The 25,350-nt window shown below is 55.8% G+C and overlaps 2 protein-coding genes across 2 annotated transcripts; one reads left to right on the plus strand and one right to left on the minus strand.

Annotated features, from left to right (window-relative positions):
* Window positions 1–657: 657 nt before the first annotated feature.
* Window positions 658–11,283, minus strand: GAL3ST4 (galactose-3-O-sulfotransferase 4; the record flags this gene model as incomplete). The annotated part of the gene is made up of 3 exons (XM_080639930.1): window positions 658–1,832; window positions 4,796–5,045; window positions 11,171–11,283. 3 exons carry the CDS (start codon window positions 11,281–11,283, stop codon window positions 1,041–1,043), a joined length of 1,155 nt encoding a protein of 384 aa, XP_080496056.1. The 3' UTR covers window positions 658–1,040.
* Window positions 4,922–23,869, plus strand: COPS6 (COP9 signalosome subunit 6). Its single transcript, XM_080639929.1, has 11 exons — window positions 4,922–5,014; window positions 13,205–13,349; window positions 13,583–13,708; window positions 14,941–15,072; window positions 16,540–16,628; window positions 16,739–16,801; window positions 16,893–16,940; window positions 18,078–18,192; window positions 19,778–19,870; window positions 20,535–20,635; window positions 23,658–23,869. Exons 2-11 carry the CDS (start codon window positions 13,241–13,243, stop codon window positions 23,796–23,798), a joined length of 1,017 nt encoding a protein of 338 aa, XP_080496055.1. The 5' UTR covers window positions 4,922–5,014; window positions 13,205–13,240; the 3' UTR covers window positions 23,799–23,869.
* Window positions 23,870–25,350: the final 1,481 nt, after the last annotated feature.

A 25,350-nucleotide genomic window follows, 5' to 3' on the forward strand; every position in this document is an offset into this window, starting at 1 on the left:
TAGTGGGTAAATTAAGGCACAGGGATGTACTATTATAGATGGGGGGGTATTAACCCCTATAGGGACATGATCCCATTGTCTATAGTGGCTACGCTGAGGCACGGGGCTATACCATTATAGATGGGGGGGTTTAACCCCCATAGGGGCATGATCTCATTGTCTATGGTGGGTAAATTAAGGCACAGGGATGTACCATTATAAATGGGGGGGCATTAACCCCTATAGGGACATGATCCTATTGCATATAGTGCGTAAACTGAGGCACAGGGCTATACCATTATAGATGGGGGGGTTAACCCCATATTAACCCCTCTAGGGCACGATCCCATTGCCTATAGTGGGTAAATCGAGGCACCGGGATGTACCATTATAGATGGGGGGGATTAACCCCTATAGGGATGTATTAATCCCTATACGGGCAGATCCCATTGCCTGTAGTGGGTAAATCGAGGCACCGGGATGTACCATTATAGATAGGGGGCATTAACCCCTATAGGGATGTATTAATCCCTATAGGGGCAGATCCCACTGTCTGTAGTGGGTAAATCGAGGCACCGGGATGTACCATTATAGATGGGGGGGCATTAACCCCTATAGGGATGTATTAATCCCTATAGGGGCAGATCCCATTGTCTGTAGTGGGTAAATCGAGGCACCGGGATGTACCACTATAGATTGGGGGGGTGGACGGCACGATCCCATTGCCTCTAGCGGGGCCCTCCAATCCCAATCGAGGCACCGGGATGTACCACTATAGATGGGGAGGGGGGCACGATCCCATTGCCTCTACCGAGGCCCTCCAATCCCAATCGAGGCACCGGGATGTACCACTATAGATGGGGGGGGGGACGGCACGATCCCATTGCCTCTAGCGGGGCCCTCCAATCCCAATCGAGGCACCGGGATGTACCACTATAGATGGGGGGGGGGGGGACGGCACGATCCCATTGCCTCTACCGAAGCCCTCCAATCCCCGCATCCCACTGCGATGGGACGGGCTCAGGAGCATCCCCCCCCCCCCCCATCCCCATCCTTCCCGTTCACTCCACGCCGGTGCCGTTGCCGAACTGGCGCCGGTCGAGCAGATCCTTGTACTGCAGCTCCGGCGTGGCCATGCGGGCGCAGCGCTCCCGCTCCTCCCCGCTCAGCCCCTCCCGGAGCTGGTACCCCAGGATGCGCGCTCTCCCCGGCGGCTGGAACGGCCGCAGCCTGCGGTCGCTGATGGAGGGAGCCGGGATGGGGCCCCCTCCTTGCAGGCACCGGCGGGACGCCTCTTCGCGGCGCCGGCGCAGGCGGGCTACCTCGCGCTGCATGCGGGCGGCCCCGAAGGCTTCCACGCGGCGCCAGAAGGAGCGGTTGACGTGGACGTAGAGCGCCCAGTCCAGGTCGTTCCAGCGGCGCAGGCGCCGCGCTTGAGCCGGCGACAGCGCGGGGACGTCGGCGGCGGCGCGGCCGTTGTGGGCGAAGGCGGTGACGGCCTCGTCCGGCCAGCACAGCGCGTCCCGCAGCAGCACCAGCGACTCGTCGAAGTGCTCGGCCAGCAGCACCAGCGCGAAGCTGCGGTCCAGGGCTTCCAGCGCCGCCCGCAGCGAGCCGGGCCCGCTGACCGCGGGCAGCCCCAGGTCGAACCATTGCAGGTTCTTGGCGTAGTGGTTGCCCCGCACGCCGGCCCGGTAGAAGCGCTCGGGGCTCTCCAGGAAGGCTTCCAAGGACGGGGCGCTGCGGAAGGCCGGGGTGATGGAGCGGTAATAGGAGAAGGCGGATTCGGCCAACGGGGCCGGGTCGCGGACGATGGAGAAGTAGAAGCTGTCGTTGGGCATCACGCGCTCCACCTGCGTGGGGATGGCGGGGGGGGGGGGGGTGGTGTAAGGAGGGGCTATGGGGGGGCTATAGGGGCCCAGAATCAGCCTGTGGTACCCCAATGTCATCTTGGGGTACCCAGCATCACCCTATGGTACCCAACAGCATCCTATGGTACCCAACAGCATCCTATGGTACCCAGCATCACCCTATGGTACCCAGCATCACCCTATGGTACCCAACAGCATCCCATGGTACCCAACAGCATCCTATGGTACCCAGCATCACCCTATGGTACCCAACAGCATCCTATGGTACCCAACAGCATCCCATGGTACCCAGCATCACCCTATGGTACCCAACAGCATCCCATGGTACCCAGCATCACCCTATGGTAACCAACAGCATCCTATGGTACCCAATGGTACCCAACAGCATCCTATCGTACCCAGCATCACCCTATAGGACCCCAATGCCATCTTGTGGTACCCAGCATCACCCTATGGTACCCAACAGCATCCCATGGTACCCAGCATCACCCTATGGTAACCAACAGCATCCTATTGTACCCAGCATCACCCTATGGTACCCAGCATCACCCTATGGTACCCAACAGCATCCTATGGTACCCAGCATCACCCTATGGTACCCAACAGCATCCTATGGTACCCAACAGCATCCTATGGTACCCAGCATCACCCTATGGTACCCAGCATCACCCTATGGTAACCAACAGCATCCTATGGTACCCAACAGCATCCCATGGTACCCAGCATCACCCTATGGTACCCAACAGCATCCCATGGTACCCAGCATCACCCTATGGTAACCAACAGCATCCTATGGTACCCAACAGCATCCCATGGTACCCAGCATCACCCTATGGTACCCAACAGCATCCTATCGTACCCAGCATCACCCTATGGTACCCAGCATCACCCTATGGTACCCAACAGCATCCTATGGTACCCAGCATCACCCTATGGTACCCAACAGCATCCTATGGTACCCAACATCACCCTATGGTACCCAACAGCAACCCATGGTACCCAGCATCACCCTATGGTACCCAACAGCATCCCATGGTACCCAGCATCACCCTATAGGACCCCAATGTCCTCCTATGGAACCCAGCATCATCTTAAGGTGTCCATCATCATTCTGTGGAACCCCCCCATATCCTCCGTGTACCCCCCTATGGCCTCACCTCCTTGCGGTCGAAGCGCATGTGGTGGCAGATGATGCACAAGGGGGGGTCCCCATCACCCCATACCCCCCATACCCCCCCCATACACCCCATTATCCCCCCATATATCCCCCATACACCCCATTATCCCTCCATACACCCCATTATATCCCCCATAGACCCCCGTAGACCCCCCTCTCCCGCACCTCCTTGCGGTCGAAGCGCATGTGGTGGCAGACGATGTCCAAGGGGGGGTCCCCATCACCCCATACCCCCCATATCCCCCCATACACCCCATTATCCCCCATATACCCCATTATCCCCCCATATATCCCCCTACCACCCCTATATCCCCCATATATCCCCCCATACACCCCATTATATCCCCCCTAGACCCCCATAGCGCCCCCTCTCCCGCACCTCCTTGCGGTCGAAGCGCATGTGGTGGCAGACGATGTCCAAGGGGGGGTCCCCATCACCCCATACCCCCCCCATACACCCCATTATCCCCCCATATATCCCCCATACACCCCATTATCCCCCCATATACCCCTATATCCCACATATACCCCCATATACCCCATATACCCCTATATCCCCCATAGACCCCGTTATCCCCCCATATACCCCTATATCCCACATATCCCCCCATATATGCCCCATACAACTCCATTATCCCGCCATATATCCCCCATACACCCCATTATCCCCCCATATCCCCCCATACACCCCATTATCCCCCCATATATCCCCCATACACCCCATTATATCCCCCCTAGACCCCCGTAGCGCCCCCTCTCCCGCACCTCCTTGCAGTCGAAGCGCATGTGGTGGCAGACGATGTCCAAGGGGGGGGTCCCCATCACCCCATACCCCCCATATCCCCCCATACCCCCCCCATACAGCCTATTATCCCCCCATACCCCCCCCATACACCCCATTATCTCCCTATATATTCCCCCATACACCCCTATATCCCACATATACCCCCATATACCCCATATACCCCTATATCCCCCATAGACCCCATTATCCCCCCATATACCCCTATATCCCACATATCCCCCCATATATGCCCCATACAACCCCATTATCCCGCCATATATCCCCCATACACCCCATTATCCCCCCATATCCCCCCCATACACCCCATATATCCCCCATATACCCCTATATCCCCCATATACCCCCATATCCCCCATAGACCCCCATAGCGCCCCCTCTCCCGCACCTCCTTGCAGTCGAAGCGCATGTGGTGGCAGACGATGTCCAAGGGGGGGGTCCCCATCACCCCATACCCCCCATATCCCCCCATACCCCCCCCATACAGCCTATTATCCCCCCATACCCCCCCCATACACCCCATTATCTCCCTATATATTCCCCCATACACCCCTATATCCCACATATACCCCCATATACCCCATATACCCCTATATCCCCCATAGACCCCATTATCCCCCCGTATACCCCTATATCCCACATATCCCCCCATATATGCCCCATACAACCCCATTATCCCGCCATATATCCCCCATACACCCCATTATCCCCCCATATCCCCCCCATACACCCCATATATCCCCCATATACCCCTATATCCCCCATATACCCCCATATCCCCCATAGACCCCCATAGCGCCCCCTCTCCCGCACCTCCTTGCGGTCGAAGCGCATGTGGTGGCAGACGATGTCCAAGGGGGGGTCCCCATCACCCCATACCCCCCATATCCCCCCATACACCCCATTATCCCCCCATACACCCCATTATATCCCCCCTAGACCCCCGCAGCGCCCCCTCCGCCGCACCTCCTTGCGGTCGAAGCGCATGTGGTGGCAGATGATGTCGAAGGGGGGCGCCCGCGGGCCGAAGCCCCGGACGCGCTCGGCGCGGAAGGGCCGCGGGTACCCGAAGTGGTAGCGGGCGGCGGCGGGGAGCGCGAAGCGGAGGCGGCGGCGGTGGCCGAAGCGGTGCAGGAGGTTGAGCACGGAGCTGCCGCCCGCCTTGTGCGTCTTCAGGAAGGCCACGTGCGTGCGCGGCGAGCAGCGGCGGGGCGGGCTGCGGGCACGGGGGGGGGGCAGAGGGGAGGGGGGGTACATAGGGTCTATATGGGGGGTACATAGGGTCTATATGGGGGTACATAGGGTCTATATGGGGGGTACATAGGGTCTATATGGGGGGTATATAGGGTCTATATGGGGGTACATAGGGTCTATATGGGGGTACATAGGGTCTATATGGGGGGTACATAGGGTCTATATGGGGGTACATAGGGTCTATATGGGGGGTACATAGGGTCTATATAGGGGTACATAGGGTCTATATGGGGGGTATATAGGGTCTATATGGGGGTACATAGGGTCTATATGGGGGTACATAGGGTCTGTATGGGGGGTACATAGGGTCTATATGGGGGTACATAGGGTCTATATGGGGGGTACATAGGGTCTATATGGGGGTACATAGGGTCTATATAGGGGTACATAGGGTCTATATGGGGGGTACATAGGGTCTATATGGGGGTACATAGGGTCTATATGGGGGGTACATAGGGTCTATATGGGGGTACATAGGGTCTATATGGGGGGTACATAGGGTCTATATGGGGGGTACATAGGGTCTATATAGGGGTACATAGGGTCTATATGGGGATACATAGGGTCTATATGGGGGGTACATAGGGTCTATATGGGGGGTACATAGGGTCTATATGGGGGGTACATAGGGTCTATATGGGGGTACATAGGGTCTATATAGGGGTACATAGGGTCTATATGGGGATACATAGGGTCTATATGGGGGTACATAGGGTCTATATGGGGGGTACATAGGGTCTATATAGGGGTACATAGGGTCTATATAGGGGTACATAGGGTCTATATGGGGGTACATAGGGTCTATATGGGGGGTACATAGGGTCTATATGGGGGTACATAGGGTCTATATAGGGGGTACATAGGGTCTATATGGGGGGTACATAGGGTCTATATCGGGGTACATAGGGTCTATATCGGGGGTACATAGGGTCTATATGGGGATACATAGGGTCTATATGGGGGGTACATAGGGTCTATATGGGGGTACATAGGGTCTATATAGGGGTACATAGGGTCTATATGGGGATACATAGGGTCTATATGGGGGTACATAGGGTCTATATGGGGGTACATAGGGTCTATATAGGGGTACATAGGGTCTATATGGGGGGTACATAGGGTCTATATGGGGGTACATAGGGTCTATATAGGGGTACATAGGGTCTATATGGGGGTACATAGGGTCTATATAGGGGTACATAGGGTCTATATGGGGGTACATAGGGTCTATATAGGGGTACATAGGGTCTATATGGGGATACATAGGGTCTATATGGGGGGTACATAGGGTCTATATGGGGGTACATAGGGTCTATATAGGGGTACATAGGGTCTATATGGGGGTACATAGGGTCTATATGGGGGGTACATAGGGTCTATATAGGGGTACATAGGGTCTATATGGGGGTACATAGGGTCTATATGGGGATACATAGGGTCTATATGGGGGGTACATAGGGTCTATATGGGGGGTACATAGGGTCTATATAGGGGTACATAGGGTCTATATGGGGATACATAGGGTCTATATGGGGGGTACATAGGGTCTATATGGGGGTACATAGGGTCTATATGGGGGGTACATAGGGTCTACATAGGGGTACATAGGGTCTATATGGGGATACATAGGGTCTATATGGGGGGTACATAGGGTCTATATAGGGGTACATAGGGTCTATATGGGGGGTACATAGGGTCTATATGGGGGTACATAGGGTCTATATAGGGGTACATAGGGTCTATATGGGGGGTACATAGGGTCTATATAGGGGTACATAGGGTCTATATGGGGGGTACATAGGGTCTATATGGGGGTACATAGGGTCTATATGGGGGGTACATAGGGTCTATATGGGGGTACATAGGGTCTATATAGGGGTACATAGGGTCTATATGGGGGGTACATAGGGTCTATATGGGGGTACATAGGGTCTATATGGGGATACATAGGGTCTATATGGGGGGTACATAGGGTCTATATGGGGATACATAGGGACTATATGGGGGGTACATAGGGTCTATATGGGGATACATAGGGTCTATATGGGGGGTACATAGGGTCTATATAGGGGTACATAGATCCTATATGGGGGGTACATAGGGTCTATATGGGGGGTACATAGGGTCTATATGGGGGGTACGTAGGGTCTATATGGGGGTACATAGGGTCTATATAGGGGTACATAGGGTCTATATGGGGATACATAGGGTCTATATGGGGGTACATAGGGTCTATATGGGGGGTACATAGGGTCTATATAGGGGTACATAGGGTCTATATGGGGGTACATAGGGTCTATATAGGGGTACATAGGGTCTATATGGGGGTACATAGGGTCTATATGGGGGGTACATAGGGTCTATATGGGGGTACATAGGGTCTATATAGGGGGTACATAGGGTCTATATGGGGGGTACATAGGGTCTATATAGGGGTACATAGGGTCTATATCGGGGGTACATAGGGTCTATATGGGGATACATAGGGTCTATATGGGGGGTACATAGGGTCTATATGGGGGTACATAGGGTCTATATGGGGGTACATAGGGTCTATATGGGGGGTACATAGGGTCTATATGGGGGTACATAGGGTCTATATAGGGGTACATAGGGTCTATATGGGGGTACATAGGGTCTATATAGGGGTACATAGGGTCTATATGGGGGTACATAGGGTCTATATAGGGGTACATAGGGTCTATATGGGGGGTACATAGGGTCTATATGGGGGTACATAGGGTCTATATGGGGATACATAGGGTCTATATAGGGGGTACATAGGGTCTATATAGGGGTACATAGGGTCTATATGGGGGGTACATAGGGTCTATATGGGGGTACATAGGGTCTATATCGGGGGTACATAGGGTCTATATGGGTTTTACATAGGGTCTATATGGGGGTACATAGGGTCTATATGGGGATACATAGGGTCTATATGGGGGTACATAGGGTCTATATAGGGGTACATAGGGTCTATATGGGGGTACATAGGGTCTATATGGGGGGTACATAGGGTCTATATGGGGGTACATAGGGTCTATATGGGGATACATAGGGTCTATATGGGGGGTACATAGGGTCTATATGGGGGTACATAGGGTCTATATAGGGGATACATAGGGTCTATATGGGGGTACATAGGGTCTATATGGGGGTACATAGGGTCTATATAGGGGTACATAGGATCTATATGGGGGTACATAGGGTCTATATAGGGGTACATAGGGTCTATATGGGGGTACATAGGGTCTATATAGGGGTACATAGGGTCTATATGGGGGGTACATAGGGTCTATATGGGGGTACATAGGGTCTATATGGGGGGTACATAGGGTCTATATGGGGGGTACATAGGGTCTATATGGGGGTACATAGGGTCTATATGGGGATACATAGGGTCTATATAGGGGATACATAGGGTCTATATGGGGGTACATAGGGTCTATATGGGGATACATAGGGTCTATATGGGGGGTACATAGGGTCTATATGGGGGGACATAGGGTCTATATAGGGGGTACATAGGGTCTATATGGGGGGTACATAGGGTCTATATAGGGGTACATAGGGTCTATATAGGGGTACATAGGGTCTATATGGGGATACATAGGGTCTATATAGGGGTACATAGGGTCTATATGGGGATACATAGGGTCTATATGGGGGATACATAGGGTCTATATAGGGGTACATAGGGTCTATATGGGGGGTACATAGTGTCTATATGGGGGTACATAGGGTCTATATAGGGGTACATAGGGTCTATATGGGGATACATAGGGTCTATATGGGGGTACATAGGGTCTATATTGGGGGGTACATAGGGTCTATATAGGGGTACATAGGGTCTATATGGGGGTACATAGGGTCTATATAGGGGTACATAGGGTCTATATGGAGGTACATAGGGTCTATATGGGGGGTACATAGGGTCTATATGGGGATACATAGGGTCTATATGGGGGATACATAGGGTCTATATAGGGGTACATAGGGTCTATATGGGGGGTACATAGGGTCTATATGGGGGTACATAGGGTCTATATAGGGGTACATAGGGTCTATATGGGGATACATAGGGTCTATATGGGGGTACATAGGGTCTATATGGGGGTACATAGGGTCTGTATAGGGGTACATAGGGTCTATATGGGGGTACATAGGGTCTATATAGGGGTACATAGGGTCTATATGGGGGTACATAGGGTCTATATGGGGGGATACATAGGGTCTATATGGGGGATACATAGGGTCTATATGGGGATACATAGAGTCTATATAGGGGGATACATACGGGGATACATAGGAGATACATAGGGGGATACATAGGGTCCATATAGGGGGATACGTAGGGGATACATAAGGGAATACATAGGGTCTATATAGGGGGATATGTAGGGGTTACATAGGATACATATAGGGGAGTCCATAGGGGAGCCCATAGGGGGGGTCCATATAGGGATACATAGGGGAATACATAGAATACATATAGGGGAGTCCATAGGGGAGTACATACGGGGGGTCCGTATAGGGGGTCTATAGGGGGATACATAGGGGAATACGTAGAATACATATAGGGGAGTCCATACGGGGGGTTCTATAGGGGGATACATAGGGTCCATATAGGGAAGTCCATAGCAGGGGTCCATAGGGGGATACATAGGGGAATGTATAGGGGGGTGCATAGGGGAGTCCATAGGGGATTCCATAGGTGGGGTCCATAGGGAGATACATAGGGGAGGGTCCATAGGGGGCATCCATAGGGGAGTCCAGAGGGGAGTCCATAGGGGAGCCCATAGGGGAGCACATGGGGGAACACACAGGATCCATATAGGGCAGGTCCATAGAGGAACCCAACGGACCCATATAGGGGGCATCCATAGGGGGCACCCAGAGGGGATCCCATAGGGGAACCCACAGGACCCATATAGAGGGCACCCTTAGGACCCATATAGGGGGAACCCATAGGACCCATATAGAGGGCACCCAGTGGTGTTGTATAGTGGAACCCAACGGACTTGTATAGGGGGCCCCCATTGCACCCATACTGGGGACCCCCATGCGGGGGACCCCCATTGCACCGCTATAGGGGACCCCCCCGGGTACCCCATTGCAGCCACCTCAGCCCCATCTCCCCGATCCCACCCCCCTCTATTGAGCCCCCCCAACCCAAGGCACCCATTGGCACACTGGGGGGGGGGCTATAGGTACATATAGGGGTCTATAAGGGTCTATAGGGGATTATAGGGGTCTATAGGGGTCTACAGGGGATGGGGTGGCTATAGGGGTCTTAAGAGGACTATAGGGGTCTATAGGGAATTACAGGGGTCATCTATAAGGGTCTATAGGGATCTATAGCAGTCTATAGGGGGCTATAGAGGCTATAGGGGTTTATAGAGGATGGGGGACTATAGGGGTCTATAGGGGTCTATAGGGAATTGTAGGGGTCTATAGATATATATAGGGGTGTACAGGGGATTATAGGTGTCTATGATGTCTATAGGGGATGGGGTTCTGTAGGGGATTATAGGGGTCTACAGGGGTCTATAGGGGATGGGGGTTCTATAGGGGTCTATAGGGCATTATAGGTGTCTATAGTTGTCTATAGGGGACTATAGCTGTCTATAGGGGATGGGGGTTCCATAGGGGTCTATATGGGATTATAGGTGTCTATAGGAGTCTATAGGGGATGGGGGATCTATAGGGGTCTATAGGGGATTATAGGGGTCTATAGGGGATGGGGGGTCCACAGGCCTCCATAGGGGTCCCTATAGGGGTCTATAGGGGATTATAGGGGTCTATAGGGGATGGGGGGTCCACAGGCCTCCATAGGGGTCTATAGGGGATTATAGGGGTCTATAGGGGATAGGGGGTCCACAGGCCTCCATAGGGGTCCCTATAGGGGTCTATAGGGGATGGGGGTTCCATAGGGGTCTATAGGGGTTCCATAGGGGTCTATAGGGGATGGGGGGTCCACAGGCCTCCATAGGGGTCCCTATAGGGGTCTATAGGGGATGGGGGTTCCATAGGGGTCTATAGGGGTCCCTATAGTTGTCCATAGGGGATGGGGGGGGCCCTCACCTGTGCCGCAGGGGCCCCCCCAGCAGCTGCAGGGCGAAGCCGATGGCGACCAAGACCCCCAGGGCAGTGCCCAGGGCCTGGAGCCGGCAGCGGGTGGGGGGGGGCGGCCTCATCCTCCTATGGGGGGGGGGGGGGGGGCACCGCTATTGGGGTCCCTTCAATGCCCCCCCCCCCCCCCCCCCAGCACCCTCAATGGTTCGGTCCCAGCCCTATTGCACCCCCCCAATCCCGGGTGTCCCCATCCCGGTTCCCCACCCCCCCCCAATCCCGATCCCAATCCCGGTTCTTCCCCCCCCCCCCCCCCCATCCCAGTGTTGTTACCGGTTGTCCCGATCCCGATCCCGGTTCTTCCTCTTCCCCCCCCTTCCAAGTCCCGGTTGTTCCCATCCCATTCCCGGTGTCCGGACCCCCCGATCCCCATCCCGGTTTCCCCTCCATCCCGATCCCAATCCCGGTTCTTCCCCCCCCACAACCTAGTGCTGTTGTTACCGGTTGTCCCGATCCCGATCCCTGTTCTTTCCCCCCCCTCATCCCGGTTGCCCCGATCCCGGTTTGCCCCCTCCCCTTCCCGATCCCGATCCCGGTTATTCCCCCCCATCCCACTTCCCTGTTGTCCCGGTGCCCTCCTATCCCGACCCCGGTTCTTTACCCCTCCCATCCCGGTACCATTCCCGGTTCCCCGATGCCGATCCCGGTTCCTCCCCTCCCCAATCCCAGTTCCCGTTTGTCCCAGGCCCGGTGCCCCCCCCGCCTTGTCCCGATCCCGATCCCGGTTCCTGGTTCTTCCCCCCCCCAATCCCGGTTGCCCCCGTCCTGTTCCCGATGCTCCCCCGCTTTCCACTCCCCCCATCCCGATCCCGATCCCGGTTATCCCGGGTCCGGTTCCCCCCCACCTCGCACTCACCGCGTTCAGCTCCGGCGCATCCCGCCCTTCCCGGGATCCCGATGTCCGGAAGAGGGGAGGGGGGGCCCGATCCCGGTTGTTCCCGGTGTCCAATGGGGTCCCAATGGGGTCCGAACGGGTCCCGAACGGTTCCGAAGGGTCCCGAATGGTTCCAAAGGGGTCCCGAGGGGGGTCCGAGGGGTTCCGAAGGGTCCCGAACGGTTCCGAAGGGGTTCGAAGGGGTCCGAAATGGTCTCGAAGGGGTACGGAGAGTTCCGAAAGGGTCAGAGGGGGTCCGGAGGGGTCCGAAGTGTCCCGAACAGTTCCGAAGGGTCCCGAAGGGGTCCGGAGGGGTTCGAAGGGGTCCTGAATGGTTCCGAATGGTCCCGAATTATTCCGAATGGTCCCGAAGGGGTCCCGGGGGCGTCCGATGGGGTCCGAGAGAGTCCGAAGGGTCCCGAAGGGGTCCCGGGGGGGCCCGAAGGGGTCCCGAGGGGGTCCGATGGGGTCCGAGAGAGTCCGAAGGGTCCCGAAGGGGTCCGAAGGGGTCCAAACGGTCCCGAATGGTTCCGAATGGATCCGATTGGTCCCGAAGGGGTCCCGGGGGGAGGGTCGTCGATTCCGGACCTGCTCCCACCGCTCTCTCCAAGTTTCCTCCTTTGTTTCCCCCTGTCCCGCCCCCCGGCACCGGGAATGGGACCCTCGCCGCCCTCCCCCCCCCCCATATTGGGGGTATTGGGAGGACTGGGAGGGACTGGGAGCTACTGGGAAGTACTGGGGGAGTATTGGGGGGTATGGGGAGGCAATGGGGGGGCGTTGGGATGCACTGGGGGGGTATTGGGGTGTAACTGGGGGTATTGGGGGCTAACTGGGAGTTACTGGGGGCTTATTGGGAGGCACTGGGGGGTAACTGGGAGTTACTGGGAGGTATTGGGGGTATCAGGAGGCGCTGGGGGGATACTGGGGGGTAATGGAGGGTTATTGGGAGGCACTGGGGGGATACTGGGAGGCACTGGGGCATTACTGGGAGGCAACGGGGAGCAATGAGGAGCACTGGGATGGGATGGGAAGTCTGTGGAGGGCAACGGGATGCAATGGGATCCAATGGGAGGCAACGGGATGCACTGGAGGGCTGTCACGTGATTCTGCAGGGAGGAAGCCCCGCCCCGTCCCCATCCCCTCCGCGCATGCGCGGAGCCCGTGCCAAGATGGCGGCTGCGGCGGCAGCGGCGTCCGGAGCCGCTTCATCCACAACCGGGAGCAACGGGGCCGGAGGGATGGAGGTGGATGGGGCAGGTACCGCAGCGGGGCCGGCACCGGGATCGGGAGCGGGACCGGGATCGGGACCGGGATGGAAGCGGGGAAGCAGCGGGACCGGCCTTGGGGGGGGGGACACACACGGCGGGAGGCGGAGGCCACGCCCCCTACGCGCCGCCACCAATGAGAGGCGCCCTTCTCGCCGTGGCCACGCCCCCGCCGCTGTGCGCACCCCTCCCGGCCCCGCCCCTGAGGCTGTTCCGCCTCCCCAGCGGCGCCGCCGGTGATGGCGGGGGGGGTCCCCGGGAGCGTGGCCGTGGCGCTGCACCCGCTCGTTATCCTCAACATCTCCGACCACTGGATCCGCCTGCGCTCGCAGGAGGGGCGCCCGGGGCAAGGTGACACCCACAGACACCTATAGGCACCCCTATAGGCACCCCTATAGATATCCCTATAGACATCTATAGGCACCCCTATAGGCACCCCTATAGGCACCCCTATAGGCACCCCTATAGGCACCCCTATAGGCACCTATAGACACTCCTATAGATACCCCTATAGACACCTATAGGCACCTCATAGACACCCATATAGACACCCTTATAGATACCCATAGACACCTATAGACACCCCTATAGATACCGCTATAGACACCTATAGGCACCCCTATAGACACCTATAGGCACCCCTATAGATACCCCTATAGACATCTATAGGCACCCCTATAGATACCCCTATAGGCACCCCTATAGACACCCCTATAGATACCGCTATAGACACCCCTATAGATACCCCTATAGACACCTATAGGCACCCCTATAGATACCCCTATAGATACCCCTATAGACACCTATAGGGACCCCTATAGATACCCTTATAGACACCTCTATAGACACCTATAGGCACCCCTATAGATACCCCTATAGATACCCTTATAAACACCTATAGGCACCCCTATAGATATCTCTATAGATACCTATAGGCACCTCGTATAGACACCTATAGATACCTATAGATAGCTCTATAGACACCTGTAGACACCCCTATAGACACCTATAGATATTCCTATAGAAACTTACAGGCTCCCCTTTAAGACACTCCTATAGACACCTATAGATACTTACAGGTATCCCTATTGACACCTACAGATACCCCTATAGGCACCCTATGGACACCTCTAGATACCTACAGACACCCCATAGACCCCTGCAGACCCCCCCCCATCTTCCCCCCACTTCTCCCCTTCTGACCCCCCCAGCTCCCTGGAGCCCCCCCATAACCCCCTATATCCCCCCAGAGCCCCCCCTATATCCCCTCAGAGCCCCCTATATACCCCCAGGCCCCTCCGTATCCCCTTTATATAGCCCCGCGGCCTCTCTGACCACGCCCCCTTTCCAACCCCGCCCTCCCATTGGCCACTCCCGCGCCCTGTGACCACGCCCCCCCCGCACCGCCCTCCCGCCGCCTCTGGCCACGCCCCCTCGCGGTAGCCCCGCCCCTCTCGCTCTGCCTCCAGCCCTGAGGCTGCCCCTACCTGCCCCCTATAGCCCCTCTATTGCCCCCTATAGCCCCTCTATTGCCCCCTATAGCCCCTCTATTGCCCCCTATAGCCCCTCTCTGTGCCCGGCAGTGATCGGGGCGCTGATTGGGCGCCAGGAGGGCCGCAGCATCGAGGTGATGAACTCCTTCGAGCTCCTCTCGCACCTCGTCGACGGCCACGTCCTCATCGACAAGGAGTACTACTACACCAAGGAGGAGCAGTGTGAGCGGCTCCTATAGGGGCCATAGGGCCTTATATAGGGGGTAGAGGGGGGATAGAGGGGGTATGGGGGGGTATAGAGGGGGGATATGGGGGGTATTAGTGGGGAATAAGGGGGTTTGGGGGGGTATGGAGGGGTATAGGGGGGGTATAGGGGGGTTATAGGGGGATATAGAGGGGGTATAGGGGGGATATGGGGGGTATAGAGAGGGGATATGGGGGGTATTAGTGGGGAATAAGGGGGTTTGGGGGGGTATGGAGGGGTATAGAGGGGTTATGGGGGGGCATAGGGGGGTTATAGGGGGATATAGAGGAGGTATAGGGGGGATATGGGGGGTATAGAGAGGGGATATGGGGGGTATTAGTGGGGAATAAGGGGGTTTGGGGGGGTATGGAGGGGTATAGAGGGGTTATGGGGGGGCATAGGGGGGTTATAGGGGGATATAGAGGGGGTATAGGGGGGATATGGGGGGTATAGAGAGGGGATATGGGGGGTATTAGTGGGGAATAAGGGGGTTTGGGGGGGTATGGAGGGGTATAGAGGGGTTATGGGGGGGCATAGGGGGGTTATAGGGGGATATAGAGGGGGTATAGGGGGGATATGGGGGGTATAGAGAGGGGATATGGGGGGTATTAGTGGGGAATAAGGGGGTTTGGGGGGGTATGGAGGGGTATAGAGGGGTTATGGGGGGGCATAGGGGGGTTATAGGGGGATATAGAGGAGGTATAGGGGGGATATGGGGGGTATAGAGAGGGGATATGGGGGGTATTAGTGGGGAATAAGGGGGTTTGGGGGGGTATGGAGGGGTATAGAGGGGTTATGGGGGGGCATAGGGGGGTTATAGGGGGATATAGAGGGGGTATAGGGGGGATATGGGGGGTATAGAGAGGGGATATGGGGGGTATTAGTGGGGAATAAGGGGGTTTGGGGGGTATGGAGGGGTATAGGGCGGTTATGGGGGCATATAGGGGGTTATAGGGGGGTATAGAGGGGTTATAGGGGGATATGGGAAGGGATAGGGGGGATATAAAGGGGATTATAGGGGGATATAGGGGGATATGGAGGGGATATGTGGGGTTATAGGGGGCATGGGGGGATATGGAGTGTATACGGGAGTGGTATGGGGGATGTAGAGTGGATATAGGGGCATTGGGGGGATATAGGGTATATGTGGGGGTATATGGGGTATATAGGGGTATATGAAATATATAAAGGGATATGGAGCACATAGGAATGTATGGGGTATATAGGGGGCTGTGGGGTACGTGGGTGGCTATGGGGTGTATGTGGGGTATATAGGGGTATGTGGGTTATATAGGGCGCTATGGGGTATATAGGGGGCTGACATATATATAGGGGTATATAGACGGCTATGGAGTATATAGGGGTATAGGGGGTATATAGGGGGTATATATAGGGGTATATAGGGGGCTATGGGGCTGCATTGAGGGCTCCCTATACCCCCCCAGTCAAGCAGGTCTTCAAGGAGCTGGAGTTCCTGGGCTGGTACACAACGGGGGGGCCCCCCGAGCCCTCCGACATCCACGTCCATAAGCAGGCCAGTGACCCCCCCCCCCATTATAGGGGTCCCCCCCACCCCATTATAGGGGTCCCCCCCACCCCATTATAGGGGTCCCCCCCCTTAGCCCCCCCCCATGGCCCCTATAGGTGTGTGAGATCATCGAGAGCCCCCTCTTCCTGAAGCTGAACCCCATGACCAAGCACACGGATGTGAGTGATGGGGGGGGAGGTTCTATAGGGGAGGTTCTATAGGGGCCCCCCCTAAATGATCTCTATTACTCCCCCCCCCCCACCCTTTTAGCTGCCTGTGAGCGTGTTTGAGTCTGTCATTGATATCATCAATGGGGAGGTAATGGGGGGGAATGGGTTCTATAGGGGGTGGGGGGTCTATAGGGCGTTAAAATGGGGCTGTGGGGTTCTATAGGGGTTTAAATGGGGTTGGGGGTTCTATAGGGGGTGGAAGTGGGGCTGAAAGGGGGGGAAATGGGGTTGGAGGGGTTCTATAGGGGTTTAAATGGGGTTGGGGAGGTATAAATGGGAATGGGAGAGTCCATTGTGGGTTATGGGGGGGATAAATGGGTTTGGGAGAGTCCATTGTGGGTTATGGGGGGGATAAATGGGAATGGGAGAGTCCATTGTGGGTTATGGGGGGGGATAAGTGGGAATGGGAGAGTCCATTGTGGGTTATGGGGGGGATAAATGGGAATGGGAGAGTCCATTGTGGGTTATGGGGGGGATAAATGGGAATGGGAGAGTCCATTGTGGGTTATGGGGGGGGCTAAGTGGGAATGGGAGAGTCCATTGTGGGTTATGGGGGGGGATAAGTGGGAATGGGAGAGTCCACTGTGGGTTATGGGGGGGGATAAGTGGGAACGGGAGAGTCCATTGTGGGTTATGGGGGGGATAAATGGGAATGGGAGAGTCCATTGTGGGTTATGGGGGGGGCTAAGTGGGAATGGGAGAGTCCATTGTGGGTTATGGGGGGGGATAAGTGGGAATGGGAGAGTCCACTGTGGGTTATGGGGGGGGATAAGTGGGAACGGGAGAGTCCATTGTGGGTTATGGGGGGGGATAAGTGGGAATGGGAGAGTCCATTGTGGGTTATGGGGGGTTTAAATAGGGCTGGGGGGATCTTAAGGGGTATAAATGGGGCTGAAGGGATGGAAATGGGGCTGGGGGTTCCTATGGGGGTAGAAATGGGGCTGAAGGGGGCAGAAATGGGGCTGAAGGGGGCAGAAATGGGTCTGAAATGGGTATAAATGGGGCTCTAGGGGTATAAATAGGACTGGGCGAGTCCATTGTGGCTTGGGGGGTGTCCAGGTGAGTCCACGTGCGCCGTAGGTGGGTTCCCTGTGTTCCCTTGTAGCCGGGGGGGCTGTTGGATGTTGGGGGGGGGCATAGGGGGCTATGGGGGGTTCTATGGGGGCTATAGGGGGTGTTCTGGGGAGCGGGCTCCCCCCCGGCCCCATATGGGACCCCCCTATAGGCGACGATGCTGTTCGCGGAGCTGCCCTATACCCTGGCGACGGAGGAGGCGGAGCGCATCGGCGTGGATCACGTGGCCCGCATGACGGCGACGGGGGGCGGGGAGAGCAGCACCGGTGCGGGATGGAGGGATACGGGGATACAGGGATGGATACGGGGATGGATACAGGGATACAGGGATGGAAACAGGGATGGATACAGGGATAGAGGAATGGATACAGGGATACAGGGAGGGATACAGGGATACAGGGAGGGATACGGGGATATAGGGATGGATACAGGGATGGATACAGGGATACGGGGATAGAGGGATGGATACAGGGATACAGGGATGGATACAGGGATACAGGGATAGAGGGATGGATACAGGGATAGAGGGGATGGATACAGGGATAGAGGGATACAGGGATGGATACAGGGATAGAGGGATGGATACAGGGATACAGGGAGGGATACAGGGATATAGGGGTGGATACAGGATACAGGGATGGATACAGGGATACAGGGAGGGATACAGGGAGGGATACGGGGTTATAGGGATGGATACAGGGATACAGGGATGGATACAGGGATACGGGGATAGAGGGATGGATACAGGGATACAGGGATGGATACAGGGATAGAGGATTGGATACAGGGATAGAGGGATGGATACAGGGATAGAGGGATACAGGGATAGAGGGATGGATACAGGAGGGATACAGGGATATAGGGGTGGATACAGGATACGGGGATATAGGGATGGATACAGGGATACAGGGATGGATACAGGGATACGGGGATAGAGGGATGGATACAGGGATACAGGGATGGATACAGGGATACAGGGATAGAGGGATGGATACAGGGATAGAGGGATGGATACAGGGATAGAGGGGATACAGGGATGGATACAGGGATAGAGGGATGGATACAGGGATAGAGGGGAGGGATACAGGGATATAGGGGTGGATACAGGGATACGGGGATATAGGGATGGATACAGGGATAGAGGGATGGATACAGGGATAGAGGGAGGGGATACAGGGATATAGGGGTGGATACAGGGATACGGGGATATAGGGATGGATACAGGGATACAGGGATGGATACAGGGATAGAGGGATGGATACAGGGATAGAGGGATGGATACAGGGATAGAGGGATACAGGGATATAGGGGTGGATACAGGGATACGGGGATATAGGGATGGATACAGGGATACAGGGATGGATACAGGGATACAGGGAGGGATACAGGGATACAGGGAGGGATACGGGGTTATAGGGATGGATACAGGGATGGATACAGGGATACAGGGATGGATACAGGGATACGGGGATAGAGGGATGGATACAGGGATACAGGGATATAGGAATGGATACAGGGATAGAGGGATGGATACAGGGATGGATACAGGGGTATAGGGATGGATACAGGGATATAGGGATGGATGTAGGGATGGATATAGGGGTATAGGAAGGGGTATAGAGATACAGGGATACAAGGATATAGGCAGGGATATAGGGATATAGGGTCTGGGGTATTGGGAAGCGGGTATGGGATGTAGGATATGGATATGAGATCTGGGGTAGGGTATGTAGGGATATAGAATACAGGGGTGTAGCGTATAGATAAGGATAAGGAATACGGGATATGGGATAGAGGGATACAGGGCTTGGCTATGGGATACAGGGATGCCCATGGGGTCGCATCCTGCAGTGGCCGAGCACCTCATTGCCCAGCACAGCGCCATTAAGATGCTGCACAGCCGGGTCCGCGTCATCCTGGAGTACGTGCGGGCGGCCGAGGCCGGTGAGTGGGATCCCCCCCCCGCTATGGATCCCCGATGGATCCCCGATGGATCCCCGATGGATCCCCAATGGATCCCCTATGGATCCCCTATGGATCCTCTATGGATCCTCTATGGATCCCCGATGGATCCCCGATGGATCCCCAGTGGATCCCCGATGGATCCTCGATGGATCCCCGATGGATCCCCTATGGATCCCCGATGGATCCCCGATGGATCCCCTATGGATCCCCAATGTATCCCCAATGTATCCCCAATGTATCCCCTATGGATCCCCGATGGATCCCCGATGGATCCTCTATGGATCCCCAATGGATCCCCAATGGATCCCCAATGGATCCTCTATGGATCCCCGATGGATCCCCGATGGATCCCTGATGGATCCCCAATGGATCCCCGATGGATCCCCGATGGATCCCCGATGGATCCCCTATGGATCCCTGATGGATCCCCGATGGATCCTCTATGGATCCCCGATGGATCCCCGATGGATCCCCGATGGATCCCTGATGGATCCCCAATGGATCCTCTATGGATCCCTGATGGATCCCCGATGGATCCTCTATGGATCCCCGATGGATCCCCGATGGATCCCCAATGGATCCCTGATGGATCCCCGATGGATCCCCGATGGATGCCGAGGGACCGGCGCCGCTCTTCCCGCAGGAGAGGTCCCATTCAACCACGAGATCCTGCGCGAAGCCTGTGCCCTCTGCCACTGCCTGCCCGTGCTCAGCACCGACAAGTTCAAGACCGACTTCTACGATGTGAGTGGGGCCCTATAGAGCCCTATAGAGCCCTGTAGGGTGGCACAGAGCCCCGTTTGGGGGTCCCTATTGCGGGGGTAAAGACCCCTCTGGGGTGCTATAGAAGGCCCTAGACCCCCTTTGGGGGTCCCTGCGTCCCTTGCAGGGGGTTATAGAGCCCTATAGAGCCCTATAGGGTGCCATAGACCCCTATAGACCCCTATAGGGTGCCATAGACCCCATTAAGGGGACCATAGAGCCCTATAGGGTGCCATAGACCCCATTAAGGGGACCATAGAGCCCTATAGGGTGCCATAGACCCCATTACGGGGACCATTGACCCCTATAGGGTGCCATAGACCCCATTATGGGGACCATTGACCCCTATAGGGTAGCCTAGACCCCATTAAGGGGACCATAGAGCCCTATAGGGTGCCATAGACCCCATTACGGGGAGCATTGACCCCTATAGGGTGCCATAGACCCCATTACCGGGACCATTGACTCCTATAGGGTAGCCTAGACCCCATTAAGGGGACCATAGAGCCCTATAGGGTGCCATAGACCCTATTACGGGGACCATAGAGCCCTATAGGTGCCATAGACCCCATTACGGGGACCATTGACACGTATAGGGTAGCCTAGACCCCATTAAGGGGACCATAGAGCCCTATAGGGTGCCATAGACCCCATTATGGGGACCATTGACCCCTATAGGGTAGCCTAGACCCCATTACGGGGACCATTGACCCCTATAGGGTAGCCTAGACCCCATTACGGGGACCATTGACCCCTATAGGGTGCCATAGACCCCATTAAGGGGACCATAGAGCCCTATAGGGTGCCATAGACCCCATTATGGGGACCATTGACCCCTATAGGGTGCCATAGACCCCATTACGGGGACCATTGACCCCTATAGGGTGCCATAGACCCCATTAAGGGGACCATAGAGCACTATAGGGTGCCATTATGGGGACCATTGACTCCTATAGGGTGCCATAGACCCCATTACGGGGACCATTGACCCCTATAGGGTGCCATAGACCCCATTATGGGGAGCATTGACCCCTATAGGGTAGCCTAGACCCCATTACGGGGACCATTGACCCCTATAGGGTAGCCTAGACCCCATTACGGGGACCATTGACCCCTATAGGGTAGCCTAGACCCCATTACGGGGACCATTGACCCCTATAGGGTGCCATAGACCCCATTAAGGGGACCATAGAGCCCTATAGGGTGCCATAGACCCCATTACGGGGACCATTGACCCCTATAGGGTGCCATTATGGGGACCATTGACCCCTATAGGGTGCCATAGACCCCATTAAGGGGACCATTGACCCCTATAGGGTGCCATAGACCCCATTAAGGGGACCATAGAGCACTATAGGGTGCCATTATGGGGACCATTGACTCCTATAGGGTGCCATAGACCCCATTACGGGGACCATTGACCCCTATAGGGTGCCATAGACCCCATTATGGGGAGCATTGACCCCTATAGGGTAGCCTAGACCCCATTACGGGGACCATTGACCCCTATAGGGTAGCCTAGACCCCATTACGGGGACCATTGACCCCTATAGGGTGCCATAGACCCCATTAAGGGGACCATAGAGCCCTATAGGGTGCCATAGACCCCATTACGGGGACCATTGACCCCTATAGGGTGCCATTATGGGGACCATTGACCCCTATAGGGTGCCATAGACCCCATTAAGGGGACCATTGACCCCTATAGGGTGCCATAGACCCCATTAAGGGGACCATAGAGCACTATAGGGTGCCATTATGGGGACCATTGATTCCTATAGGGTGCCATAGACCCCATTACGGGGACCATTGACCCCTATAGGGTGCCATAGACCCCATTATGGGGACCATTGACCCCTATAGGGTAGCCTAGACCCCATTAAGGGGACCATAGAGCCCTATAGGGTGCCATAGACCCCATTACGGGGACCATTGACCCCTATAGGGTGCCATAGACCCCATTACGGGGACCATTGACCCCTATAGGGTGCCATAGACCCCATTACGAGGACCATTGACCCCTATAGGGTAGCCTAGACCCCATTACGAGGACCATTGACCCCTATAGGGTAGCCTAGACCCCATTACGGGGACCATTGACCCCTATAGGGTGCCATAGACCCCATTACGAGGACCATTGACCCCTATAGGGTAGCCTAGACCCCATTACGAGGACCATTGACCCCTATAGGGTAGCCTAGACCCCATTAAGGGGACCATAGAGCCCTATAGGGTGGCCTAGACCCATATTAGAAGGCCCATAGAGCTCTATGGGGTGTTACAGACCCCTATGGGGGGGGTCCTAAACCCCCTTTTGGGACCCCTCTCAGCTGCATTGAGGGCGTTTGGACTGTTCCATTTCAATATAGGGGGGGTTTGGACTGTTCCATTCCAATGGTGGGGGGGGGGGAGGGTTGGACCATTCTGTTCCAATATAGGGACCATTCCATTCCAATGGGAGGGGGTTTGGACCATTCCATTCCAATGGGGGGGGCGTTTGGACCATTCCAATAGGGGAGGGTTTGGACCATTCCATTTCAATGGGGGGGGGTTTGGACCATTCCAATAGGGGAGGGTTTGGACCATTCCATTTCACTATAGGGACTGTTCCATTCCAATGGGGGGAGTTGGACCATTCCATTCTAATGGGGGGGGGGTTGGATCATTCCATTCTCATGGGGGGGTTTCGACTGTTCCATTCCAATGGGGGGGGTTGGACCATTCCATTCTATTGGGGGGGTTTCGACTGTTCCAATAGGGGGGTTTGAACCATTCCATTCTAATGGGGGGGGTTGGACTGTTCCATTCCAATAGGGAGGGGTTGGACCGTTCCATTCCAATGGCGGGGGGGGGGGGGGTGTTCAGATGCTCCCATCTCAACTCACTGGAGGGGGGGTTTGGACCATTCCATTCCAATGGGGGGGGTTTGGACCATTCCATTCCAATGCGGGGGTGTTCCCCATGCCCCCCCCCCCCACTTTGTGTGTGTTCCCCCCCCCCCCAGCAATGCAATGACGTGGGGCTCATGGCCTACCTGGGCACCCTGACCAAGGCCTGCAACACCATGAACCAGTTCGTGAACAAGTTCAACGTCCTCTACGACCGGCAGGGCCTGGGGCGCCGCATGCGGGGCCTCTTCTTCTAGAGGGGGCCTCGATGGGGTCCTCAATGGGGGCATCCTCAATGGGGGTCTTCAATGGGGGTCTTCAATGGGGACCTCAATGGGGACCTCAATGGGGGCATCCTCAATGGGGGGGGTCCTCAATGGGGGTCTTCAATGGGGACCTCAATGGGGGTCCTCAATGGGGTCCTCAATGGGGGTCTTTAATGGGGATCTCAATGGGGGTCTTCAATGGGGGTCCTCAATGGGGGTCTTCAATGGGGGTCCTCAATGGGGGTCTTCAATGGGGACCTCAATGGGGGTCCTCAATGGGGTCCTCAATGGGGGTCTTTAATGGGGATCTCAATGGGGGTCTTCAAAGGGGGTCCTCAATGGGGACCTCAATGGGGGCATCCTGAATGGGGGGGGTCCTCAATGGGGGTCCTCAATGGGGTCCTCAATGGGGGTCCTCAATGGGGACCTCAATGGGGGCATCCTCAATGGGGGGGGTCCTCAATGGGGACCTCAATGGGGGTCCTCAATGGGGTCCTCAATGGGGGTCTTTAATGGGGGTCCTCAATGGGGGCATCCTCAATGGGGACCTCAATGGGGGTCTTCAATGGGGGTCTTCAATGGGGACCTCAATGGGGGCATCCTCAATGGGGTCTTCAATGGGGACCTCAATGGGGGCATCCTCAATGGGGTCTTCAATGGGGTCTTCAATGGGGTCCTCAATGGGGGTCTTTAATGGGGGTCCTCAATGGGGGGGGTCCTCAATGGGGTTCTCATTGGGGGTCTTCAATGGGGGTCCTCAATGGGGGCATCCTCAATGGGGTCCCAATGGGGGTCTTCAATGGGGACCTCAATGGGGGTCTTCAATGGAGGGTCCTCAATGGGAGGTTCTCAAAGGGGGGTCCTCGAGGTTGGGGGCTGCCCTGTGCTTTGCCAGAGGCAATAAAAGTGGCTTTGAGGAGGAGCTGGCAGTGGTTGTGGTGGTGGTGGTGGGGCTTTAAGGGGGTAAATGGGGTCCCAAAGGGGGTAGATGGGGTATTAAGGGGGTCTAAAGGGGGTAAATGGGGTGCTAAGGGGGTAAATGGGGTATTAAGGGCAGACAAAGCAGCTCCAAACCAGCACTTTATTACTAAAACACATCTATGGGGCTGCCCCACAGATCTCTAAGTCTGCCCCACACATCTATGGGTCTGCCCCACACATCTATACGCCTGCCCCATAGCTCTCTAGGCCTGCCCCACAGATCTATACGCCTGCACCACACATTTATAACTCTGCCCCATAGATTTCTAGGCCTGCCCCATGGATATCTGAGTCTGCCCCATAGGTGTGTGGGGCTGCCCCGCAGCTCTCTAGGCCTGCCCCATGCATCTATGGGTCTGCCCCATGGCTCTCTAAGCGTGCCAATAGATGTATAGGCCTGCCCCATGGATCTATGGGTCTGCCCCATAGATGTGTGGGGTTGCCCCATAGCTCTCTCGGCCTGCCCCATGGATGTGTGCGGCTGCCCCATGGATGTCTGAGTCTGCCCATAGATGCGTGGGGCTGCCCCATAGCTCTCTAAGCCTGCCAATAGATGTACAGG

This window comes from Psittacula echo, assembly GCF_963264785.1.
Source record: "Psittacula echo genome assembly, contig: SCAFFOLD_142, whole genome shotgun sequence".
Lineage (NCBI taxonomy): Eukaryota > Metazoa > Chordata > Aves > Psittaciformes > Psittacidae > Psittacula > Psittacula echo.

Bases quoted from the DNA above. Each gene is read 5' to 3' on its own strand.
- COPS6 (XM_080639929.1), top strand. From the start codon at position 13,241: ATGCGCGGAGCCCGTGCCAAGATGGCGGCTGCGGCGGCAGCGGCGTCC. The intron at 16,629-16,738 runs GCCAGTGACCCC...TGGCCCCTATAG, and splicing joins ACATCCACGTCCATAAGCAG to GTGTGTGAGATCATCGAGAG. The intron at 16,802-16,892 runs GTGAGTGATGGG...CCACCCTTTTAG, and splicing joins CCATGACCAAGCACACGGAT to CTGCCTGTGAGCGTGTTTGA.